Here is a 25,923-nt window from a genome sequence, read left to right on the forward strand (position 1 = left end):
GATTAAAGGGGTCTCATGGGGCAAATTTGCTGTTGGGCCCCTATTGACATGGCCCTGAAACAGGGACACAAGATCAGGTAATATTGCAGCACCTGCCTCTGTCGATACTTTATACGATAACTTTAGTGGTGCAATTTTGTGACAAATTTGCAATTATCCAGATTTACATACAGTAAATCTAGGGTCTTATAGGGCTCCTGGGATCTGGGACCCTGGGGCAATTGCCCCTGAGAAAGTCATTCATGTCATTTCACAGATAACTAAAGATACTAAGAACTATAACACAGAATAAACCATGTTGGAACAGTTTGGCACGCAGTTTATTTGCATAAAAAGGGTGAAAAACAAGAACACCGGAGAACAACTAACCCATTTAGGCAAGGCAGCTTTATTTGTATAGCACATTTCAGCAACAAGGCAATTTAAAGTACTTTACATAAAACATGAAATAGCAGTTCAAAACAATTAAAATAGAAAAACAGCTAAAATAGAAAAGGACAGATAGGAAATACAAGATTAAAGATTACAGTTCAGTGTAAGAAATTAACAATCACTTAAAATAAGGCAGCATCAAAAAGAAAAGTCTTCAGCCTTAAGGTTTCTTTAGAAAATTAGAAATATTAGAAAATAGAATATATTCTGATTATGGTTGAGTAAATACAATGTAATAGGAACTAACTTTTTGTATAGATGTATTTTAAAAAAAAAATAAAACTACATCCATTTATTGGTATTGCAGTTAAGTGGGGTTTTCTTTCCAAGTGCCTTAAGTACACAGTGGTGGAATGTAACTAAGTACATTTACTCACTAACTTTACTGTACTTAAGTACAAAGTTGAGGTACTTGTACTTTACTTGAGTCTTTTCTTTTCATGCCACTTTCTACTTTTTACTCCACTACATTATCTGACAGCTTTAGTTAAATTAGTTACTTTACACATTAAGATTTTTGCACACAAAACACATAGCTTATAAAATACGATTTACATTTTATTATGAATTAAACTACCCAACAATATACTGTATAGGCCTACAAGTACAGAGGAAATGATTAACCGATTAAACAATAGTGGACGAACTTAGATCGTTTCCAGTTCCTAAAATATGAGGATTTTTCTGCATTGACTACTTTTACTTTTAATACTATAGACTATATTTTCCTAATTATACTTTACATACTTTTCCTTAAGTAACATTTTCAATGCAGGAGTTTTACTTACAATCCCTTACAATCGACAGTATTTTTATGTGGAATTAGTACTTCTGCTTAAGTAAAGGATCTACTTCTTCCACCACTGTACTAGGCTAAACTATACTGCAATACCACTAGGCCTACTACTATAACTAGCTAATAATGTAATGATAATAATGATACTAAGTATTAGGTAAATAGCCTACAAATCGATTATGAGATGATCGCTGACATAAATAACAAACATATGAATAGAATATAGCCTACTATAGTATTACAGATTGAAACTAGAAGGACGAGTGATGGGAATAGAAGAAAAGAAGAAGGCAGAGGAAAGGGAAGAGCAGAAGGAAGAGATGGGAAAAAGGAGGAGGAGACGAATTAGGAGGAGGAGGAGTCTGTTTGTTGACATCGGACGAAAACGAAAATCAGATGAGTGAAGACCGATGATAATAACTCAATTTCTCGCCGTCATCAAGACATATAGCCTTGGCGAAAGCTAAGGTAAAGCACTGCCTGACGAGCCATGCACTTAAACACCGCTGACCACTGTTTGTAGCCAGCATTCTACACAGAGCTCTTAGCTAGCGCTATGTTAGCTAACATCATAGTAGGGAAAGTCATCGTTAGCCCCAAGCTAATACACCGTTTCGGCAAGTTGAGGCTTAACGTAGAATAACACGCGTTGGTTTTTGGTGTGTTGGGTTGTTGTAAGTGAGTAGGCTTATAGTTGTCTGTTTGCCAGTAGCGGTCTAGCGTTGGTGTTGTTAAAGTGAATTATTCCACAGTGTAGCTAGCTAGGAAGCTAGCTAACTTAGTAACAGTCTGCTGTATCTCCTGTAGGAGTCATTGCTATTTGTGGTTAACTAAGGTTAACAATCTAGTAGCACCATTATCAGCCGGAGTCATTAAGCTTAATATAGATAAGATAGGATCATTTTGTTAGTAATTGTATATAGTTGCTATATAACGTTACGAGTTGTTGCAAAGTAGCAAACATTAGTAGTTTCTAACAGTATCAGCCATTGGCATGACAGGTTACTTTGCTAAGCATGGAAAGGTCTGCAATACCCATAAGAGGTTGCGTTAGTCTAAAAATGTAGATATGAGCTCATGGTATTATGACAGTTAGGCGTTTTGACCGTAATAACTCGACTAGTTAATGTAGCTAGTATACACGGTAAATGCAGTAAGAGTTTGGAGATACTGTAAGTCACCTGTAATGTCTTGTCCAGGTCTTTGATGTTTCCTCTTTATTTTGGATTGAATGTCATTAGCCTACTTTAATGACTAAGTATGTTACTCAGTGTATAACCCATAATTAATGTATAGCTGCAATTAATGCCAAAGAAAGTGAAATAATGAATCTGATATTAGCTTATTGTGGAAGTTAAAATTGCACATGCACTATTTTAATTCACAGTTGCTTCAATTCAAACCTCACATTGGAGTGAAAATGTCAACAGATTTTTTTTTTTTTTTGCTGTTTCCTGCCAGAAGAAGCCTTCTGTGAAAAGAAATGTATCCTAACCCTTTACTTTGTTCAATAAACCCATCCTAAGGTCCCTGCACTGCCCTGTCTTTGATCTGAGGCAGAGAACAAGAGGCTAACATGGCAGCCAAAGCAGGAGACAGCCCTGACAGCCTCATGACTCTGGCAACCGTCTTCTGTCTGAGGAACCTTAGAAAAACCATGTGCTACCAGGAATTCAGGAACAAGCTCTGTCTGCGCTCGGACATCTTCCTTCCCAGCGAAATCTGCGACAAGCTGGTCAACACGTACGTAGCAGGATACATCAATTGATGTTTAAACCAATTTCTTAATTTTTATTCTGTCATATGCCCTATGTTTGTTACAATACTACATATATTGATGTTTTTTTTTTTTTTTTTTTATCAGATACATGGAGTTGGTCCACACAGACAGTAACTTTGAACCAGAGGAAAGCTTCTTCCAATTATTCTCAGACCCTCGAAGCACCAGACTGACCAGGGTACAGCTGAGAGAAGACTTTGTGCGTGACAGAGATCTGGAGGCCATTAAAAAACAGGTGGGATGTTGGAAGTTAGTAAAAGATTAGTTTTTCAGAATTAGCTGATTACATCTTTCATTTTCCAGTTCACCTCTGTGGAACATCTCAACTAGAAAACTTAAGACAGACAATCAATCAATCAATCAATCAATCAATTTAGTTGTTTCATGAAATTGCATAAATAAAATTTCAGTGAAATGTAATCCTGTTAGTTCCTACAATGCATGTATTAAACAGTATTATTACATGGCATGGCTGAATACGATGGCATTCTGCAGTCTGCTAATTCTTTATAACAGACCGTTGCTAAGTATAACAGACCGTTGCCATGCAAAGCAGAGCGTTGTCATGGGCGCAGTTCTGATCACTCTGGAGGACATCCATCAGTCCGCTGAAAGAAGTTCGGCTAATTTATCAGCTGTGGCAAAAATTGAATCAGAATCAGAAAGGGCTTTATTGCCAAGTATGTTTTTTGTACATACAAGGAATTTGTCATGATGTTGTTGGTGCATGTCACACATTCTCAAATATAAGAAGGATAAAAGAATATTAACAATATACGTATAAACATATTCACACAGTATGTATTAATAACGATAAAATAAATGTAAATAAATAATAAAATAAGTTAAACAGTAGTAAAAAGGAACGCTACAGCAGAGTAGGTACAGTGGCATGAGGAGCCAGAGGTGGAGTGTGGAGAGAGTCAGGGTGGGTTCCGGGCCTTGTTGATAAGGCTAGTGGCGGAGGGGAAAAAACAGTTTCTGTGGCGTGTGGTTGAGGTCCTGATGGACCTCAGCCTCCTGCCAGAGGGGAGTGGCTCAAAGAGTTTGTGGCCGGGGTGGGAGGGGTCAGCCACAATTTTTCCAGCACGCTTCAGAGTCCTGGTGGTGTATTGGGGAAAAGTGGAGCAAGATCCTGTCCTCCAATCCAGGCAATGGCAGCAGATCTGGTGAGCGTTTATCGCTACATCTTTGAACAGTCTGTGATCGCTACGCAGTATCTTCAGCCGTAGGGACAACAGTTACATTGTAACATTGTGTTTCCAGGTGTGTCAAGTGCAATGCTTGTGCAAGAAGGAAATGAGATGAACAAGGGCAAAAAATGACAACATAAATATTCCCATAGAAGTCCCATTTACCTCGTCTCACTTCATCATCAACAGAAATGTTCAGTTTAATGTGAATCATAACGGCCACGAGCAGTGATGCTCTCTAATCTGACCACTTTTTTCAGTAACGAGTAATCTAACGCGTTACTATTTCCAAACCAGTAATCGGATTTAAGTTACTTATCCAAGTCACTGTGCATTACTATTTTTATCATTTTCCTTAGTAAAACTTAGAGATGCACCGAACCCAGATTTTTGGGGTTCTGCCGAATACCGAACCCACTGGTTAAGATTCTGCCGAACCCCGAACCGAACTGAACCCCACTCCCATTCTTAACACAGTAAACACATTAATGAAGTAAACATCGTCCACAGCAGTGTATTTTTCATTTTATTTTAACTGTAAAAAATAAAAAAAGAATAGGCAACATTATGCCTGGCACACAAGTTATTTATTTTTGACAAGGCCTATGTTTACCCTATCTCAAGATCCAACCAATATCCAAAATATTAGCCTTTTAGATTCATAATCCCATAACGTAGGCTACCCCCACGCTCTATTCACATCATAGGAAAGTACATCGCTATCGCCAGATGAGTGACAATTTTGTTTTGTAAATTTTTGCTAACCAATGTACAGTGCCTGACAAAAGTCTTGTCGCTTATCTAAGTTGTAGGAACAACAAATAATAACTTGACTTGTAGTTGATCAATCGGAATCAGAAATGGCATATATGAAAGGCAAAGGCTTCTGGATTATGCTTATTATACCAAAATAAAGTCTTGTATCATTCATTGAGTTTTATCATTGAATTAGGACAGAAAGGTCAGATTTGGCTTGGACAAAAGTCTTGTCGTATCTTTAAATGATTCAACCAATCACAGATTAGAGCTTCACCTGTGACAAATACTGTAATTAACACATTCCCGGATGTGTATAAAAAGAACTCCAGCACAACACACCTTCATGTGAAGTGCAACCTGACCAAAGTGCTCATCAAGAGCCTGAAGACCAAGTCTGCTGCTGAGGTGGCAGACATCTTCAATGTATCCAAACATCAAGTGGAAAGGATAAGAAAAAGATTTAAAGAAACTGGTGAAGTTCATGACAAGCCCAGGTCAGGCAGACCCCGTAAGACAACTGTTCGAGAGGACAGTTTGTGGCTCCGACAGTCCAGGGCCAGCCCTTTTTCTGGGCTGGCCACCCGAAACCGCTGTATCTATAAGAACAGTTTGTCGAATTCTCTCACGCAGTGGTCTCCATTGCCAAATTAGTGCTCATAAACTAGCATTAAACAGAAGACAAATACAAAAATTGTGTTGCATTTGCAAAGGCCCACAGCTTGGTGAAAGGATGGACAGTGGAAAAGTGGTAGAAGGTTGATTTTTCTGATGAATCATCCATTGAACTGCATCCCAATTGCCGCAAATACTGCAGAAGACCTGTTGGAACCCGCATGGACCCAAGATTCACCCAGAAAACAGTCAAGTTTGGTGGAGGAAAAATCATGGTTTGGGGTTACATCCAGTATGGGGGTGTGCGAGAGATCTGCAGAGTGGATGGCAACATCAACAGCCTGAAGTATCAACAAATTCTTGCTGCCCATTACATTCCAAACCACAAGAGAGGGCAAATTCTTCAGCAGGATGGCGCTCCTTGTCATACTTAAGCCTCCACATCAAAGTTCCTGAAAGCGAAGAAGGTCAAGGTGCTTCAGGATTGGCCAACCCAGTAACCAGACATGAACATTATTGAGCAACACGGTTGACTCGCTCTCTTTCGTTATAATAAACCAGATCCTACTACTGGCTACGCCGAGCTGCCTCACAGTAAACCGGTTGTCATTTTTATGTTGAGGCTGTGGGGGTGTTGTCGGCAGTTGCTGAATGTAACTAATAAAGTAACTTGTAATCAAATTTTGTTACTTTTAAAATCAAGTAATCTGTAAAGTAACTAAATTACTTTTAAAATCAAGTAATCTGTAAAGTAAATAAGTTACTTTTTCAAAGTAACTGTGGCAACACTGGCCACGAGAGCAGCCTTGATAGCTCGCTAGCTCACTTGACAACGCCTCAGCTAATCCTATCCAGGAATGTTGTGTCGTGTGTTGTGACACAACACACGACACGACATTCCTGGATAGGAGAAAAACATGCTAGGTATTTGTTTCACAGAACATAAAAACAAATGACATTAAAGAAATACAAAAATACATGTGAGGGTGTGGTAGAAACCTGTAATGGCTTATATAAAAACCACAACCAAAGGACATACAATAATGTAGACATCAAAAATACATTTTAAGGAATGAAAAGGAATTTAGGAATGAAAGAGCCTGTAGTTAGTCCCTTTTTGAAGGAAAATTTAAGTAACTTTTTTACAACCTCAGTGTTTTGTAGTTTTCATTTCCATCAGGTCATATTAACATTGTATTTACCAACTTAATTATAGAAACATAGACACAATAACACCAGTAGACAGTGGGTGTGTGTCTGCCAAAGGTCTAATCCTGGACTGTCCCAACTCCCCCTGCCAGAAAGTTGCTGTTGTTACATAGATTTTTTAATCTGTTTGCCCATTGTGCAATAAAAATTTCGGAGGGGTGGCTGTTTAATTTTCTGTTACCAGTAATTACCACTTAGGCCTAAAACGCCTGCTAAAAAAGGCCTTTTTATGCCTAAGTACTTTTCTGTAAACCCCCTCCCAAAACCTAAGGGTTTCCAGAAATATTTGTAAAAAGCCTACTAAAATCTTAATTTCTCAGGCTCTATAGCAGATAAAAACATGGAATAAAAAGCATTTGAGAGCTTACTTCTTAGGCTTTCAACTTGACTGACTTTCTTGGCCATAATCTTCAACTGCATTTAAAAAAATCTATAAACAACAAAAATGACACAGATGCGTGTTCAGGTCTTAAAGGTAAACACACACAGATGCGTGATCAGGTCTTAAAGGTAAACACACACAGATGCGTGATCAGCTCTTAAAGGTAAACACACACAGATGCGTGATCAGGTTTGAATGGGTTAAAGAAAATGTGTTAAATGTCCATTTTTTTTTTCAAACTTTAGCAAATGGTACCCTCCTCCAATCTCCACGGTTTAACTACAAAAACCTGAAATATAGTTTATTTTTAGGATGTTTAACATACCAATGTATGGTTACTGAAGAATGTTTATAATTTAAAACAGGTAATGTTAACCTACTGTTAGCTTGCTTGAACGTGGTTAGAAATCTTGATAATAATAATAATAATAATAATAATAATAATAATTATTATAATTATAATTCATTACATTTATATAGCACTTTTCATCATAGATACTCAAAGCTACTCTCTACCACCAACAGTGGGTAGCATCCACCTGGGTGATCCACAGCAGCCTTACGACGCCCGACGCTCATCATCTTACAGCTGGATGGTCTTAAGTGTGACTGGATTTTTTTCTCAAAAGGGTTCACTGGGATTCCCGGTACGGGATGTGCAACAGTCTGTAGCTAAAAACACAGTGTAGCTTACCGGTAGTCTGCAGATTCACTTTTCCAGACACCATGACCACAATCAGAGATGATAAGAAACTACAGAACTGTTAAATCCTCATGCTTCCCTGGAGTCACCTGTGTGGCAACATTTGGTTATCCCTGTGAGTTATGTAAACAAACCACGAATGGTAAAACGGGTGGGCACCGATGGTACTTCATGGTGCATTCAGGTACACCTCGTAAAGTCATGATGCATTCAGGTGATGCATTCAGGTGCAAATAATGCATGTTTTCAAAGTAATTCTTAGAACTTTTCAGCATAGGGACCTAGGTCAACGAGGGTCAGGTTTCCGGTACAGAGAGACCAACAACAGGACAATTTTAACAATTTTCGCCATCTTATTCAACACTAAATTCACTTCTGACAACGTTTTAGGCGAGAAATGAACGGTTAACAATTCGAATATAGGCAGTCTTGCGAAAATTGATGCCGAATTGACAATTTGCTTCAAAGTCTGAGAGACCCCGCTGTCAGCTGGAGGTCTCTCAGACCGCTCTCGTAAATAAGAGGCTCTTATTTCGCCGTTGACGGTTTGTTTGTTTAAATATCACAACACATGTCCATTATAAGATTAACGGGAACTGTCTTTTCGGAGTTAAACTTGACAAGCATGCCCTGCGGGCTTGACAACCTCGCTGGCCGGCCATCACACACACACACACACACACACACACACACACACACACGGCGGATATCGTTCATATAAAACCATTTTTTAATGACGTAGTTAAGGCGGCAGGCGTGTCTTGCTTAGGCGGCCGCCTAAGCTACAAAGTGCTGCGGGAAACCCTATATTGTAAGTTACCTGTGGCTCCCATCCCTATAGCTGATTTGGTACAGCAGTTTGTAAAGGATAATCCAGTCCTTTATGATTGCCATACCATCAAAATGTCAAAATGATTCACTAATTCATCAGTTATTTACTTTGTGTTGTCTGCCAGGACCTGATTGAGCTCCACCTCACCTACTGCAACAGTCTGTCATCCCGCAGCTTGAAAACACTGACCTGCTTCCGTGAGACCTTGGTGTCTCTATGTCTTTTCGGCTGCAGCCACATCTTCTACAAGAAAGGCGGAGCCCCACTGGCCTGCAACGAAGACACCGAGGACGAGGAGGAGGAGAGCCCTGCTTCTAGGCAAGCATTAGAGACGGACTTTAACTTCCAGGGGTTCAACCGCCTCAGGTTGCTCAACTTAGGTGGACTGCCTGACGAGGTGGATGTGGAGACCCTGCTCAAACCCCTAAAGTCACTCACCTCACTAGATCTGTCGAATGTACAATTGCTGGGAACAGCTTTTCTCACCCAGTGGAAAGACAGACTAGCATCACTTGTTCTCTACAATGTGGATCTGTCGGAGGAGCTGGTCAGTACAGTGGTGGAGATTGTTAATCTAAGGTAAGATGGGGGGGGCTTTTATGTACAAGTTTTCATTATGCTCTTAACACTCCCTGGTATTGCAGTCCTTCTAAATATTGCCAATTGATCGTGCCTGCTTCATATATATAGGTGATGAAACCCAACACACATTTTACTGACGTGCTGGGGGTGGTAGAAAACTGCATTTGAACTTAAGTTCTGTGTAGCTTTATCTTATTCAGTTGAAATTAAAATATTCACTGAAGTTGTAGAGTTGAACACGTTTTTGGTTTCTGGTGGTGATAAACTTACAGAGAATTATCAACTAAATCTGCAGCTTCTAATCTACATTTTAGTGCTTTATAGAGAGTTTGAGCTCATTGTTTAGCTGTTCTGGTTCACTCTCACTGTTCTCATACTGCAGTGTTGTTTTTGACTGCAGCAGGCAGCTGTTTGCAGAGAAAAACCTGAAAAACGCCACTGCACAGTCCATCTGTAAGGCTAGGTATGGACATTTACACGGCAGACACGTTGACATGTCATAGTAGGAAAAGCACAGGTTTATTCAAAACCATTAATTATGGCTGCATTCCACTTAGGAGAGGCCCTGGTATTGTGCATGCTGACTCAGTGAAATAGCTTACTGGGACACTTGATGGAATTGAGCCATCGTTAAGGTTATCACTTTCAGCTGTGCTTTTCCTACTATGACAAGTCAAAATGTCTGCTGTGAAAAACGTCCATAGGTGCTCAATACCTTTTTAAGGTATCAACTGAAAAAACCCAGTACCAAGTGGTATCGAAACCTCTAAAGTCAAACGTTGCCTGCATTCAATCCTTTTTGTCCCCAAATCTAGAAAATAATGACAATTTGTAAGGTGTTGCTCGCTGCCAATCACCCCAATCCTTCGATTTAATGCAATGTGTGATTGGTCCATTACCACAGCAGCTACAAGCCAAACAGTCTGTGATGTGGTGAAGTTGAGGGCAGTTTGTTAAGCAGAATTTAGCATACAAGATACTTCCATTCACATGATGGGTATCAAATGAAGAAGGAAATAAAAAAGGTACCAAATTAAGGGGAATTGGGAGTTGTTTGCTTGAGAAAAAATAGAATGTCCAGATGTTAAAGTTTATTTGCTTAAAGGTTGCATACATAAAATATAAACTAAATAGTATTACTGCTACAAAACTATAATAGTAAACAACGATGCAAGATGACATGTCATGCGAGCGTACCATTTTTTCATTTTAATTGATATACAATTTTGAATCATAGTGGATTAAAGGATAGGTTTGGATGTTTTTAAGTCTGCCCTAGTATATATTTGCTCCCATCGCATAGACGGTATGAGTATTTATAACATTTGTAATCGCAATGTCCCAATGCACATGTTCCCTTTACATTGCCACAGATCATTTGAACAGAATGTGTCACTGTCATTGAATAAACTCTGAATTCTTCAGGCATCTTGACATCTCACGGGAGAGCAGGCGGACCGCTAAGTTTAAGATGACCAGGAAAATCCTGACGGCCATCGTACAGCGCCTGGTCAACCTGGTGTCACTAGACATTTCAGGTCACATTATGCTAGACAACGGCACAGTTCCACACTTTGAAGAGGCTATGGGTCGGCCAAGGTGGGTAACCAAGTCTAGAATGTGTGTGTGTGTGTGTGTGTATATATATATATATATATATATATATATATATATATATATATATATATATATATATATATATATATATATATATATATATATATATATATATATATATATTTACTTACTTTCAGATTAACAATGAACTTCTGAACAAGCCAGGGTTTTTCTCTCTTTCAGCATTGAGCCATGCAAGAGCAGCATCTTTCCTTTCCAGGAGCTGAAGAGGCCCCTGCAGTTTCTGGGCTTGTATGACACCACCCTCTGTAATGTGACACACATCCCTGCTTATAAGGTACTGGTTATCAATTATTATTATTTATTAATAGTTATTTATTATTTGTTTATCTGTGTCTATAACTTTTCCTCCTATCCATTGCTGCTGCAACAGTGTGAACTTCCCCATTGTGGGATTAATAAAGGATTTTGAATCTTGAAAAATCGAAAGGGCCGTATACACGTTACAGTTCATGGCTGATAATAATTATTTTGGGCGTGATCACAACTAAAGTGATAGACCATTCTGACAAACTACATATAATGTACGTTACTCAGCAACAGGTGGAAATAGGGGCAAGATTGCGCAATAACAAGAAGTGAATTACCTGTATGTGTGAAAACAGCTTTATCTCACGCATCCGTTTTGTTGATGTTGAATATATAGCCCCATGTGTGTGTGCGTGTGTGTAGGAGTCAAAACTAAATTAAGTTAAAACTTGTTTTTAACAATTTCTTTGTCATCTGCAGGTTGATTTTAAGTAGGGGGAGAAAAAAATCTATTTAAATCTTCAATCATGGCGAGAATCAAAAACAGCACACCTTCGACGTTCTGTGTGTGTATGTCGCGTTAGGTCACGATGTTAGGTCATGAGGAGGTACCAAAAGAATTTAAAATTGAAGGCCTTAACAAGTCTTCAATTCGCTGAAGTATTGTGTTCTAGGTCTTAAATATTTTTAAACCGGTCTTCATTTTCCCACGTCCATGCAACGCTACGTCTAATGCTCCTGCAGCGCTTCAGAATGGTTTTGTTTTTGATTCTGTGGTGTTGTAGTTCTTTCTTTTGCTAGTCCAAATACAATTCGCTGTATTTATGACTAAAAATGAGACCAACCTATACTGCAGCCAGTCAGCTTTTGTGTTATTGGCGCAAGTCTCTTTTGGATTATACCACAGACATTAAAAGGATTCTATTCTTCAGCTATGGGGAAGTGCAAGTTTAGCGATACTTGGCTTGAAAAAAACGTTTCAGAGGATGTTTCAGGACTCTGACATCTGATGTTTTTATATTTGATTGATGTCGTGATACAGGTCTTAAATTTTATTCATAATGGTCTTAAAAAGTCTTAAATTTGACTTGGTAAACCCTTCAGAAAGTTAGACATTTACGCGATTGAAATGGAAAAGTTAATTCTTTCAAACGGATCAGGTGCGCATATTATTGTATTGGTCCGAATATAAGACGTTTTTTTTTTTTCTGGAAATACGTATGGAAAAAGTGGGGTTGTCTTAATTTTTGGGATCTAGACTTTTTTATGTTAAAGTGCTCATATTATGCTTTTTGGCTTTTCCCTTTCCTTTATTGTGTAATATATCTTTTTTTGTGCACGTTATAGGTTAACAAAGTGAAAAAGCCCATAGTCCCCCCCCAAAGGGACTTACCATCTCCAACAGAAAACACTGTTCACAAACTGCTCCAAACAGCTCTATTGTAGTCCAGCCTTTACTTCAGAGACAAACGTGGTCACTTTGTAACACACGTTATAATGCTCGCCTAGCTGCTAGCATGGCACGCCCTCATACTCTGCTTCTGACTGGCTAGTAGTCCTTACCTAGGTACTGAGCATGTGCGACTGCCAACAAAGATGGAACAGAAGTGCGATGCCTCACTCTGTAGCAAAAACAGCACACAGGGTGAAAAAAGGAGCTGCTGTAATGTGCAGTACAACAAAAATGGGATGTTTTTTGAAAATGAAACCATGTAAACCTATTCTGATACAACTTTTAAAAACAATTATGAACCTGTAAATGAGCATAATATGAGCACTTTAATACATCCACAACACGAAACGAGTAAAACGCGTGTTGCCCTCCTAACTGAAGAGAGTCACAGTCCCTCACAGCTAGCTAGTGCCAGGGCCTGAAACATGGAGAGACCCAGTGATTGTCTCGAACAAAGTCTCAGCAGCCTGGACACAAGCCAGCTGATGGTCGTGCTGTGACTCAGCTCAGAACGTAAGGGACATCACCTGTTTGATTTCAACAGCAAAAAATAGAAGAGAAGTCATCTGGTAAAGTCAGCTGTAAACTATGGACATTAAATGATCCATAATCCATTTTATGTTAATGTTACAAACAGCTGGTCGAAATGGCAGAGTTTGAGACGGAGCGTCAATGACCGCCCGAAAGCACGGTAACGTTATATGGTGAGAGATAAAGAGAGACACTGAAGAGAGAGAGAAACTGAAGTGGCGTTTGAACAAAGCCATGTCTCGGAGAAATAAAACGTGTTTTTCCCGATTCATCACTAGAAGTGTAACTGTAGCAAGCATCTCACTATCACTAACGTTATCCACATTCATACATAGATGAAACAAATGATATATCCAGCTACAAAAAAGCCTAAAAGTCGGAAGTTAGAACGGAAGTTAGAACAGAAGTACAACAACGCGTTTACATGGAGATGTTACACCGTCTAAACATGCAAACAGCCAGAAAATCTTACCGTGGTCCTCAAAGCGGCCAGGAGAGTGTGTGATTTCGTGACAGAACAACGTAATGATGGGATGCCCATTACCAGAGAAGTCATTCAGCTGAAGGCCTTGGAAATATTTACCGTTAATTTAAATGGGACACTTTCATCTAAAAAGATATTGAAAATATTATTTTATTGAAAATATGTTAAAAACAACAGCCTGCCTTGTTTTATTCAATGTATTTTTATTAGAATTCTTTTCAAATAAAATTATTTTCTTTATAAAAACAAGATCTAGTCTTCAAAGTATTTTTCCAAAAATGAGCCTTGAAAGAGGGGGGGTCGTCTTATATTCGGACCAATACGGTAATAATGCTTATTAAACAGGTTTTGTTTGTGGGTTACATGGCTTTTTCAGGTGACAGGATCAAAGAACGAAGAACAGGTCCTGAATGCCATTGAGGCTTACACAGAGTTTCGCCCTGAGCTGGCCCACCGAGCCATCAATCAGCTGTTTGACATCGCCAGGATTCAACACTGCAGTCAACTCCTCCGAGCTTTGCAAGTATGATACGTTTGAGTTGGGTTGTTTTTAAAGAAGGTGACACCAGTGACTTCCAATGAAATCTTTGTGCTGTGATTATGACCGTGCCACTCCCTCATACCCCCCCTTTAAACTTTCTGTCTTTTCAGCTTGTCATAGCAGCATTGAAGTGCCATAAATATGATAAGAGCATCCAGGTCACAGGCAGTGCTGCTCTGTTCTACTTGACCAACACAGAGTACCGCAGTGACCAGAGTGTGCGGTTGCGCAGAGAGGTCATTCAAGTGGTACTAAATGGAATGGAGCAGTACCAGGAGGTCACCGTAAGTCTACTCGGTCAACTTAAAGTTTATTTGTGAAGTGAAATACTTTCCTTTTAAAAAGTGGATCTTTGATGCATTTGTCTGACAGTAGAAACATAACAACACTATATCACACTATATACGGTGTGATTGGCTATACTGAAAAAATAATACAAAATAAATGATCCGAAAAGTGCAAAGTTGACAGTGCAGAGTTTAAACTTGACACGAGCCATGTCAGAATGGTCTATATCCATTTATCACCCTCCTAAACAATGGCACCCATGTCAACCTATATTAATAAAGATCAATACAATGTCTATAAAAAGTAAGACTTGAATGTTAATGTTCTGTGCATTGCGTGTGAGCTACCAGTTCGCCAAGCTCTGCTTTCAGGAAACAAACTCAGAAAATGTCAAAAGTGTAAAAAGGTATAGTTCTTAAAAACAAAACCAAGGAAAAATGTAGTTGTTTATTTTATGCTTGATGAATTAAGTTTTCACTCTGTGTGGCTTAATTCAAGTTATCAAAAGATCAATCCGATCAAGGTTTTAGACCTATATGATCACCACGTTGTTGCTCTCCAGACTTCGTAAACCTTCCTGTGTCTCCCTGTGTGTCCCCATCCCTGCCCCACACCAGGTCCAGAGGAACTGCTGCTTGACTCTGTGTAACTTCAGTATTCCAGAGGAGCTGGAGTTCCAGTACAGTCGAGTCAACCAGCTGCTGCTGAAAATCCTGGAGCCAGCTCGGCAGGATGAGTCCATCCAGAGAATTGCTGTGCACCTGTGCAATGCTTTGGTCTGTCAGGTGGACAACCATCACAAGGAAGCTGTGGGAAAGATGGGATTTGTCAAGGTAACATTAAGATGAGTTTTACTCTTCTAATGTTCCCATATTCCTGACAGGTGTCCATAAAAAAAAAAAAAGTCCAATTACAATAGTTATGAAACACAATTTCTCTGTCCTCTATTGTTGTGAAAGCCATCCAAGCTTTTTAGGAGCAGTGAGCAGCCACAGTAAAATAATTGTAAATCATTTTCACTGTGTTAGGGGACCTTTTAGGAGGACAAAGGCAAGCTTCCCTAATATTTCAAAGGGTTCACTGTGGTGGTGCAGTGGGATGTATGTGTGCTTGGCTGCAGAGGAATCAAAAAGCACAAAAAATATGCACAACATTCTATCAAAAATGTTCTTCCTGGCTCTGCTTTTGCAGCCATTTAATGCAACAATCTTGCAATGCACTGTGTTGGTTTGTCAAAATCTGTGCAAGCACACATAATACTATCTAGGATTGCACTAATTTACTGTTCACTTCATAATCATCGGAATAGAGGAGACCATTAATGCTACTGTGGTAACTTTCCAGAGTTGTACAGTCCTCAAATTGGTCTTATTGTATTGTATCTTTTGTCCTCTAATTAACAAAAGCTCAAAACAACCACATTGATACATACATAGGGTTGGGTACAGAGACCCGGTGCTAATACGGCACCGGTGCCTTAATGACCTGTATCTACCTGACCGAATAGCAATGCCGATTTCGGTGCCACTTAAATGCCTGCGCTGCCCTCCGATGCTCCGAAACGGACGGTACAGGCAACAGAAGCATCGCTGCATGTGACACTAGTTAACATGACACTAGGCAGCGTGTAACGTTAGCCTAGTAGCTGGATTAAACACGGTTAAAATGCTAGCAGCTTAACAGTGTGAAGTGTGACTTTATTTCACTGTAGAGGTTTACAGTATAATACATTTACATATAATACATTATACATATAAATCTGAGTTTGCTACTCAGAGTTTTCTAATCACTTCTTAGACAAAGCAGCTAGACAAAGCTTAGATTTTGACATATATTTTTCACACACACGTTTTAATGGAATGTTTTGTCTACTGAGGTTTTTATTTTGTAGTCATTCCACGCTTAAGCCTTAAACCTGCTTGTTAAAGTCCCCTTCTCTCCCAGTAATCCTCCATGTCAGAGGCTCAGTCATGTCTAAAAGGTGGATCATTGGCTTCTTAGAACATGAAACATGAGGTGGTCAGATGTAATGTGATAAAGTAGATGGACAGCCTATATGTGTTTTTAATTAATTTATGTATGTCTTATTAGATCATGTGTATATATTCAAAAATCCTTTTGGCCATTTTTGTGTGTTTTTTTTTCCTGCACTCTAGCCTAAAGTTGTTGTCCATTATCCCATCCTCTTTCAGTCACTCTGATGATTTAGTGATTTGTACTTGTCTGGAGACAGTAACTTTTAAATAAAAATCAACACATTAATAATCAATAATAATAATAATAATTTTTTGATTATTTATTTATCAGAATCGAGCATCAATTTTACTAAATCTATTATCCTGAAGCAACACAGCCTATTGTGTTGTTTTGCCATAGTGCTACTGTTGGTGTGTAATCACTCTGACAGCCGTCAGCTGATTATGGTTAATGTTTATATTTGACTGTCATTCCTCCTTCACAGACAATGCTGAATTTAATTCAGAAGAAGCTACAGGACAGAATGGTGAGTCTCAGTTTTACACCTCCTGGATCTTTTGACCTTAAAAATTGTATTGCGTTGTAAACACAAACCTGACTCGATAGACTATTAACCAATAACCATGCCTGCATCACATAGGTTTGCTTAACTGTTAGAATTAAATGGAAGGGATTCTTGCTATAAATATTGTGTGTTTGCTTCCCTCTCAGTGTGACCAGGTGATGGAGTTTTCCTGGAGCGCTCTGTGGAACATCACTGATGAGACACCCGACAACTGTCAGATGTTCCTCAACTGTCGGGGCATGAGTCTCTTTCTGGATTGTCTACAAGTGAGTCTACACTCACCCACGCTGCAACTCTTGTGTCTTTTCTGAAACCATAAGCATACACTAAGCTGCCTTCAGGATTTTTTTTCTATATATTGTAGTGTGTACCTGATGAAATATCATGTTTTTGGACTATAACGGCAGTAGTCTCCAGCTATTTCCCCTGTGTAATAACATACCCCTCCTCTCGTGTATGATCTTACTTCAGGAGTTTCCAGACAAGCAGGAGCTTCACCGCAACATGTTGGGCCTTTTGGGAAATGTTGCAGAGGTCAAAGCACTGAGGCCACAGCTGCTCACCCCACAGTTCATCACTGTATTTAGGTAAGAAAACTGTTAAAACCAGTGGAGAATAGAATAAGTCTTGAATGATTCTGGTCAACCTTTCCAGTGTACCTGTCATTAATAAAACAGTAACGGCCAATTAGAGGGGTACTCGTCAAAAAACTTACAAGTGCTGTTTGACACACAGCTCATGTATGATCATTTCATAAACGTTCAGCTTTTAATTTAATTAACCACTAATTCAACAGTGCGTTTGCCTTTAGTATAACATACAGGCACTGCTCAAACAAATGAAAGCTAAGGCCAAATATTGTAAAAGAAAATATATTGTTTTACTGTACTTTGCCTGCAGACTTAAATGAACACACCTAGAAGAAACTGCAGTGTGTATCAGACTACTGATGGCTATACATACATACATTCCGGGTTTTAAAACAAAAGACTCCCAGTGAAGATAACAAAGCGAAGGACACATACTGTTACATACTGTACCACAGCAATGGATCCATGACACTGGTTCTGAACAGTTCACAGGCTTCCAAACACAGGTTGCACACAGAACAAGACGCATGACAATTCACCTTTGTCATATCTTTGGAGCGCCAACACAGCCACACCACAGCCTTTACCCACACACATAAAAATGACTTACTGAACTGAATGAACCACAGAGAGAAGATACAGGTAAACTGTTCTAGTGATTAAAGGCGGAAATACCCAAAAAATAATATAAAGAAAAAGGGTTATTATTTTATGCAGACCTCTAATCAGATATCTGATGTTTTCATCTGTCAACCCTTCACTGTTTGATGCTTTGACAGTAACCTGCTTGACAGTAAGGCAGATGGGATCGAGGTGTCGTACAATGCATGTGGCGTGCTTTCCCACATCATGTTTGATGGGCCGGAGGTTTGGTCAATGGAAGTGCCGCTAAGAGACACAGTGATGGACAAGATGTGGAATGCCATCCAGAGTTGGGACGTCAGCTCACGCCGCAACATCAACTACAGGTGATTATCTGTTTAATTTTTCCTTATTAATGCCTTTGCCAAAATGTGCTTTAGTTTATGATTTCTTCTCCTCTTTGGCTGGCAGTAGTCATCCTCTGTCAAAATGGTCACTGCAGACCTAATGGTCTGCAAAGCACAGTGTATGGACCAGAGGATCTTTGGATCAATTTGTAGCTGTAACACAACTAACCACAACTTCAGCTTGCCAAAAGTAAGGTCTATGAAAGTTGCGCGTAAGTGTAACTCAGCATTTTATGTGTTCCCGCATCAAGTCACTTGGCGAGATTTCAGAACGAGACTTCACCACCTTTTCATAATGTTGTCAGACAGCTGTAATAACAGTCTGAGCCTGTCAGTGGCAAAAACAGCACTTTTAGTGGACGTACATTGTTGAAACTACTTATAAACTGGCTACTGAAAAACTGGCCCGTTGTAGGGTGTCCGGTAAGAACTTGAACAAGAGATGTCTGACTTTTAATTTGATTGAGACGCCAGATGAATGACAATTCGGACATGAAGGTGACTATGAAGTTGTATGTGAAGTTACATGCAAAGTTGGGTATGGTCATGAAATATAAGCAAATAATAATACTGCACATCAAAGCATCTGACTTACTATGAACAATATTTACTGAAACTACTGTATATGTAACCATCAGTATTTAACAACAAACAATACTAAGAAATTAAAATAATTTCTCTGTAACATATTGCTCATTAACACAAACTGAGAATAAGATACATCTATTACATCCCACATACAGATCAAAACAGTGAAATACACCTTTAATATCTGAGCATGTGGCTCCACAGCGCTAGTCTGTTTACTGGCGATTGCACGTTGTGGCTAGCGATCATTATAACGTAATTATGAACATGTGGCTGCACAAATAATATTAAACAATCTGCACATCCATCAGCTATGCAATAGACAACACAGCAACAGCAATATTATGGCAATAAAATATCTCTCTCACTAAAAAGAAATGTCACGTTGTAACACAGCCTAAACTTGGACGCGTCGTGGCAGAACACTTATTGAAATCAACAAACGTAGCTTTAGCGTTTACACAGATCAAAAGGCAGTAAAACCCATAACAGCGTAGCAAGCTACAGAATAGTTTTAACTTACGTTCTGAGATACACACATCACTTCAACAAGTCCGAAAAACGGGAACACAATGATAGAGAAAAAGTCCGTTGACAGCTGTCTGTCCCCTTCTCCTGTCTGAGCGCAAGTGATTGACAGGAGATCAAAGCGCTGAATCTCGTCAGTGATTGGTCAATTAATCTCAGGAGAGAGAGCGAATGTTATGGCCTTTTCTACATACATGACGGTGTGTAATTTCCCCATAGGGTTACACTGCAGCTTGTTTCCCGGCTCCAAGCTGCAGCGCTCTCTTTCAGTACTGGACCAATTTCAAAAGTTAGTTGTTCCCATTAGTCACTTAGACAACATAAAACATGGGAAAATAGGGTTCAGGTTGAAAAATACAGAAATCCCCCTTTAAAGCTGTTGTGTCATGACAACACATCTGTATATTGATCAGTAATTATAAACTCTTTTTAACCGAACTGGGGCTACTGTTGACAATGCATCATGTTATAAAGCAGTTTTTGCTTCATCAGCTGTTTATTGTTAGTGTCCAGTTTTTACTAAGCTACCCGCTATAGCTCAATAAACTCCCCACTGGAAGGGTTTCAGGACAAGTACGGCGGATACAACTCGAGTCACTTTATGAGCTTTTATTGCGCACCCATACGCAGTAAGCATCCACACACTAGGTAGCCTGACTGCTACCGCTACGCTAGCCTGTCAGCTTGATAATTAGTGACGTTAGTCAGTTAGTTAGTTAGGTTGTAAACCTGCAACGAAAACACAAACACAAAACCCAGAATTAACCAATGAAATTATCCAATCATGTGATATTAATTCTTGATTTGAATTACTAGCAAACTGCTAGTTTATAGTCACTCACCGGCAAGGCGTACCAGTCCTGACCATCAGTTGAATGAAAGAAAGAAAAATAAACCTAAAGGCGGGGTCTGGGGTCCACACAAAACATAAAACATATAATAATATATAAATATTACACTAAATCTTAAAAAAAATCTTACAACATGTTTATACATGTATATAAATATTCCTATACATAAAAAGTACAAAAGTACTTACAAAATATGGTTACAGGCTTAGGGCCCTTAGATGTTGCTTTACTTGTTTTTTAAAGCTTGATTTATTGTGCGCTTTAGCAATCTCACCCAGAAGTGAGTACCATGCAACCATACCTTGATACAATACTGTACGTTGCATTGATTGTGTCCGGGATCTAGGAGCTTTAAAAAGACCTCTGGTGGCATTTCTGGTGGGGGTATTTATGTGTTTTAGAGCTAAATGTAAGTTGACTATACAAACAATTAGGAATTTCCAATTTATTAATGTTTCTAACAAAAGCCAGGAGTGATGCTGATAGTCTCTCCTCAACTTTCAACCAGGAGAGCTTGACATGCATGTTGTTTACATTAGACCTAAATGGACATTTGTACCAAATACATTGCTTTTAGTCTTTGACATGTTTAAGAATAATTTATTGCTAGTAACCCATTCTAGTGCTACATGCACCTCTTTGTTGAGGGTTGCAGTTATTTCATTAATTGTAGGTGCATACATGTATATTGTTGTATCATCTGCATACATGGACACATGGGCTTTTTTAAAAGCAAGTGGAAGATCATTAATAAAAACCAGGGACCTCTGAAAATAAAGTACAGATTATTGTTGGTCAGTAATGTGAAACGGAGTAACAACATGTCTGTATATACTGAGTTGAAGTGGTACAGCGTAGCGGTACAGTACAGCTGTCCATGGTTTTCCCTTCTTTTTGAATTTTTTTTTAATTGACTTTGGTCTCTCAGGTCATTCGAGCCCATCCTGCGACTGCTCCCCCAGAGCATCTCCCCTGTCAGTCAGCACTGGGCCACATGGGCTCTCTACAACCTGGTGTCAGTTTACCGTGAGTATCTGCTGCTGTAGAGGGTTTCAAACCAGACTCAACAGTTAGTGTTTACATCGTCAGGTGTTCTGAACAATCAGCACCAGCCCTGGCAACTTGTGTTAATCTCATATAATACACAAGTTCTAGCTAATAGATACACATGATTTGGAATGTTTAAATTATGACTACTTTTTCTACATTAACATTTCTCTTCACTTGTCACCAGGCTGCTTGTTTTTATTCATGTACACAGCCTGCCTTTCCTTACTGCTGATATGCCTACATTGTGCTGTATACAGTAATTCTCGTCTCTTTACATTCATTGTCGTCCTACAGCAAGCAAGTATTGTCCCCTGCTGATAAAGGAGGGAGGAGTAAGTCTTCTAGAGAAAGTTTTGGAACTGGAAAGCTCACAGCCAGAAACCAAGGACATGGCCAGGTAAGACTTACGACTCTGTGTAAGCTGCGCTTGAAAGAATCCTTTTTAGCCTGATATTTATGTACTTGTTAGCACTCTGTAGCTTGTCGGAAGGTGCTATTTGCCAAGATAAATTCTACAGCTGATGATTCAGACACAGGCTGTGTGTTTTTAAAAGAGAATGAAAAGAATGACAAGTCTTTGGCTCAATCATTTTGTTGCCAACAGTCATCAGTCATTTCCTGCAGCAATCTGGATATATATAGAAACACATAAAGTCACTTCCACATCTGTGATTCAGTTCATTTTAGTTCATGCTAAGGAAAAAGATACTTGTCTTTTAGTTCTGGTCCATTTTGTGTTTACATTGCCTTATTACAAACAAGCCAAGAGGTGTAATCATAAAGTCACATTTACTGACAGGGAACTCCTAGGTTAAACTGTTGGCAATTTCCTCCTACATAACCATAGACCCACATTGACCTGTGGAGAGGAAATCATATTCCGGTGGCTGACAGTAAGTCATGCTGCACTTTACTGTTTATTAATCTTCTCCGGTGTCACAAAGAACCCACCAGGAAATAACTGATTATGAGAATGAATAGTCGAAACTCCAAATGGACCTCCATGGGCCTATCTTTCGCGCAGCGCAGCACAAAGCCCGATGCAAGTGGCTAGTTTAAGACCGACCAAGTTGTAAATTTCCCGTCCAGCTCCCACATCGTTTAAATAGCAAATGCACCTGCGCCCATCTGGGCACCCATGGGCGTGCTGGTCTTACAGGTGTGTTCAGGTGCATTCTTGGCATATTGCTATCTTGTGGCAGCGGGAAGTGATCGCCCCATTGACCAACAAAAACCTGGTCTAAAGTCAATAACGCAGCATTTCGTTGTTATTTTAACGGCGTATTAGTAAAATGCGCCTAGGCTCGTGCACGGCGCGCGCACACTGCTTGTTACACACACAGAGACGCACAGCAGCACACAAACATGCAAAAGATTAAAAATATATAAAAATATTACGGTGCAAATCCGCCATCATAATAGCAATGTGCCAAGGTACAAACGCGCCTGGCTTTTAAAGGGAATGGAAGATGACACTCTGATTGGTTTATTGCATGTTACGCCCAAAACACACCTATGATTAATTAAGACACTAAGTACAACCCTTTAGAACCACGAGTCTGGCACACAGCCTTTTTTCCGCCGTCAAACAAGCAAAAGTGGATTTGTCACGCCGTGCACTTAGACCGTAAAAATAGGGCCCCAAACGTCATGAATTATGATGGCTACCAAATTATAATGCATAAATATTGGCACTGTCAATTAAAATATAAAATCGCGATTAATTGAATTGATGTAATTGAATTTTACATTGTAGCTTGTTTCAATTTTGCATATTACTGGACCAATGTCAAAGATTGTCGTTCCCATCAGTCACTTAGACACAAAAACATAGGAAAATAGGGTCCAGGTTGAAAAAAAACGGTAGTTACCCTTTAAGGCCATGTCTGAACAGGGCCTATGAAGCACTTGGACAGACCAAACCCTAGATAACTTGTGCAATATTTATATTTTTCAGCAAAGTAATGGAGCAGTGTGAAACCTTCAAAGAAGACCCCATGGAAACAAATCATGGACAGGAGGTTAACTACGGACAAAGAGGTTGACACCACAGGAGCCATGGTTCCCAACCAACATCAACCAAACCGACCTAAGGCCCCTCCTACTGTCATCACCACAAGGGTCAATTGTGTGCATTACTCTTATTATTCTTATCATTCTTATTATTTTGTAGAGCAGAAATGTGTCTCTGGCCCTTTTTCACGGCTATTTGGACAAAACCTTAATATATGACACATAGGACTTGATGATGTGGTGCATGGTGTTTATGTTGTGAGGGTGCTTTCCTTTAGTACACTTAAGCATCTCTTGTGTTAGGATGGTTTTGTGGGGGTGGGTGACTGTTATCTTTCTGTGTGCGTGTGCGTGTGCGTGTGTGCGTGTGTGCGTGTGTGCGTGTGTGTGTGTGTGTGTGTGTGTGTGTGTGTGTGTGTGTGTGTGTGTGTGCGTCAAAGATTTAACGACAGAACGAAACCGTTAGAGTGATGCTTGGTTCTCAGTGGAAGGAAACAAATGCCCTCCCCCAGCTCACTACTATTAACTGTGTAACAACGAACAAAAGGCTAAAGGTTGTGCAGTGTCCTGCGCTGCCATCAGAGGTCTCACACTGCTATCTCGCACTCACTCATGCTTGTGGAGGCCACAGAGCTCTTGTCACAGTATAGTAAAAAATTAGCCATTACGTGTGTATGCTGCAGAGAAGCATCACACTGATGTTGACGGGAGGCACAATAATTTCTTTGTTATATATGTAAATATTCTCTTGTTTGTCTCATCTTTTCACTGCGTGTATGTTTTATAATATAACTGTAAACACTCATGACTTCACTCTATATTTAAATTTGTTTAGGTTTGCCTGACATATGGTTAGTGCTAAGAAACTGTATACCGAATAACCAATCATTCAAATTTAGTCTGGCAATCCTGGATTCTCTAGATTAGTATTATATTATTTAGATTTAGTTGCTATTTGCTTTTGTTTTTAATTATCTGGCATTTTATCCTGATTCTGTTGATTCTTCTTATTGGAAGCAGCTATGAGGGAGGTTGATACACCCAAAGTAAATATGTTTTATAGGGCCAAAAGTATGTGAATACTACAGGCCCCTATACACAAAGCCAGGTTCATAAAGACATGTTTTTTTCCAGTTTGGTGTGGAAGAAGTTGATTGGCCTGCAAAGAGCCCTGACCTCAACCCCATCCTATGGGATGAACTAGGACCCTGAATGTGAGCCAGACCCTCTATCACCCAACATCAGTGCTGCTCCTCACTGATGCTCTAGTATCTGAATGGGATCAAATCCTTGCAACCAGGTTCCAACACCTGGTAGTAAGCCTGAAACCACCAGAGTGGAGGCTGTTATGTACGCAGTTTAGTGCCCGTATAGTCTCGCATTGCCAGACCTATCTCCACAGCGCTGTGAAGTAAGGTCTGTCTCTACCACACACACATTCCAGGATAGGAGAAAAAAAAAAGCCTCTAAGCTCCGAACGCAGCAACGGTGCCTCTGCAAAATATTCTCGGGAAGGAACTTGTTTTGATGGAACATTTGCATACAGCAAGAGAAAACACCACATACCATATTAAATTAACTGTTCACACGGTACAGAAGCGTGAGCTATTTAAATTAGCTGTATACGTAGTTAAACGTCATTTGCTCTTACCAGTGTATCGCCGTGTGTACTTCGTACAGCAATCCCGCCAATCGGTCCCAAAACGTCCCAGTTAGAGAGGAAATGCCCTAAACATATTCTCCGGCTAGTCCGCACAGAAAAAGGTGCTCTGGTTTATTGGCATTTCTTTAAACCAATCACAATCGAAGGAGCAACGGTGCCTCTGCAAAATAGCCTTAGTAAGGAACTTGTTTTGGTGGAATGTGTGTACGTTCAAAAGTAGTTTTAGTCGTGCAACAGAAAACTCTGATTGGACAGATAGTCTAGCTAGCTGTCTGGATTTACCCTGCAGAGATCTGAGGAGCAGTTAACCATAGTACTCTGGAGTTTAAGATTATAACACAAGGAAAGCGGAAGGTGATGGACATCCGGCCGAAAATGAGTTGTCATCACAGTAGCGATTTTGCCGTCTACAGCAGATGCTTTGACAAGAGAGAAGGCAGGATTTCACATGATTTAATCACAGTTTTGTCGTGACGAAGTTGATATATAAAAGGTATGGACATGTAACGGTATAGGCAGGATCTGGAAATCTTAAAGCCGTCTGCAGTGTTTTGCCCTCAAGCTCAACAGTAGGGTTGGACATTGTTTGGATTTTAACAATTCTGATTCCAATTCCGATTCTTCCTTTCGATTCCGGTTTTTATC

At 39.6% G+C, this 25,923-nt stretch overlaps 1 protein-coding gene across 2 annotated transcripts; it reads left to right on the forward strand.

Moving 5' to 3' along the window:
* Positions 1-1,547: 1,547 nt before the first annotated feature.
* zer1 (zyg-11 related, cell cycle regulator) lies at positions 1,548-25,053 on the forward strand. Of its 2 annotated transcripts, none has more exons than XM_028601548.1 (16): positions 1,548-1,696; positions 2,755-2,971; positions 3,093-3,243; positions 8,823-9,277; positions 10,706-10,879; positions 11,081-11,195; positions 14,012-14,158; positions 14,287-14,460; positions 15,082-15,297; positions 16,926-16,967; positions 17,153-17,272; positions 17,478-17,593; positions 18,376-18,564; positions 21,481-21,578; positions 21,897-21,999; positions 23,560-25,053. In XM_028601548.1, exons 2-16 carry the CDS (start codon positions 2,805-2,807, stop codon positions 23,645-23,647), a joined length of 2,355 nt encoding a protein of 784 aa, XP_028457349.1. In that variant the 5' UTR covers positions 1,548-1,696; positions 2,755-2,804; the 3' UTR covers positions 23,648-25,053. The 2 variants fall into 2 exon arrangements, with proteins under 2 accessions (XP_028457349.1, XP_028457350.1); XM_028601549.1 differs by lacking the exon at positions 1,548-1,696 and adding an exon at positions 2,331-2,400.
* Positions 25,054-25,923: the final 870 nt, after the last annotated feature.

The sequence above is a fragment of the Perca flavescens genome, chromosome 16 (assembly GCF_004354835.1).
Source record: "Perca flavescens isolate YP-PL-M2 chromosome 16, PFLA_1.0, whole genome shotgun sequence".
NCBI lineage: Eukaryota > Metazoa > Chordata > Actinopteri > Perciformes > Percidae > Perca > Perca flavescens.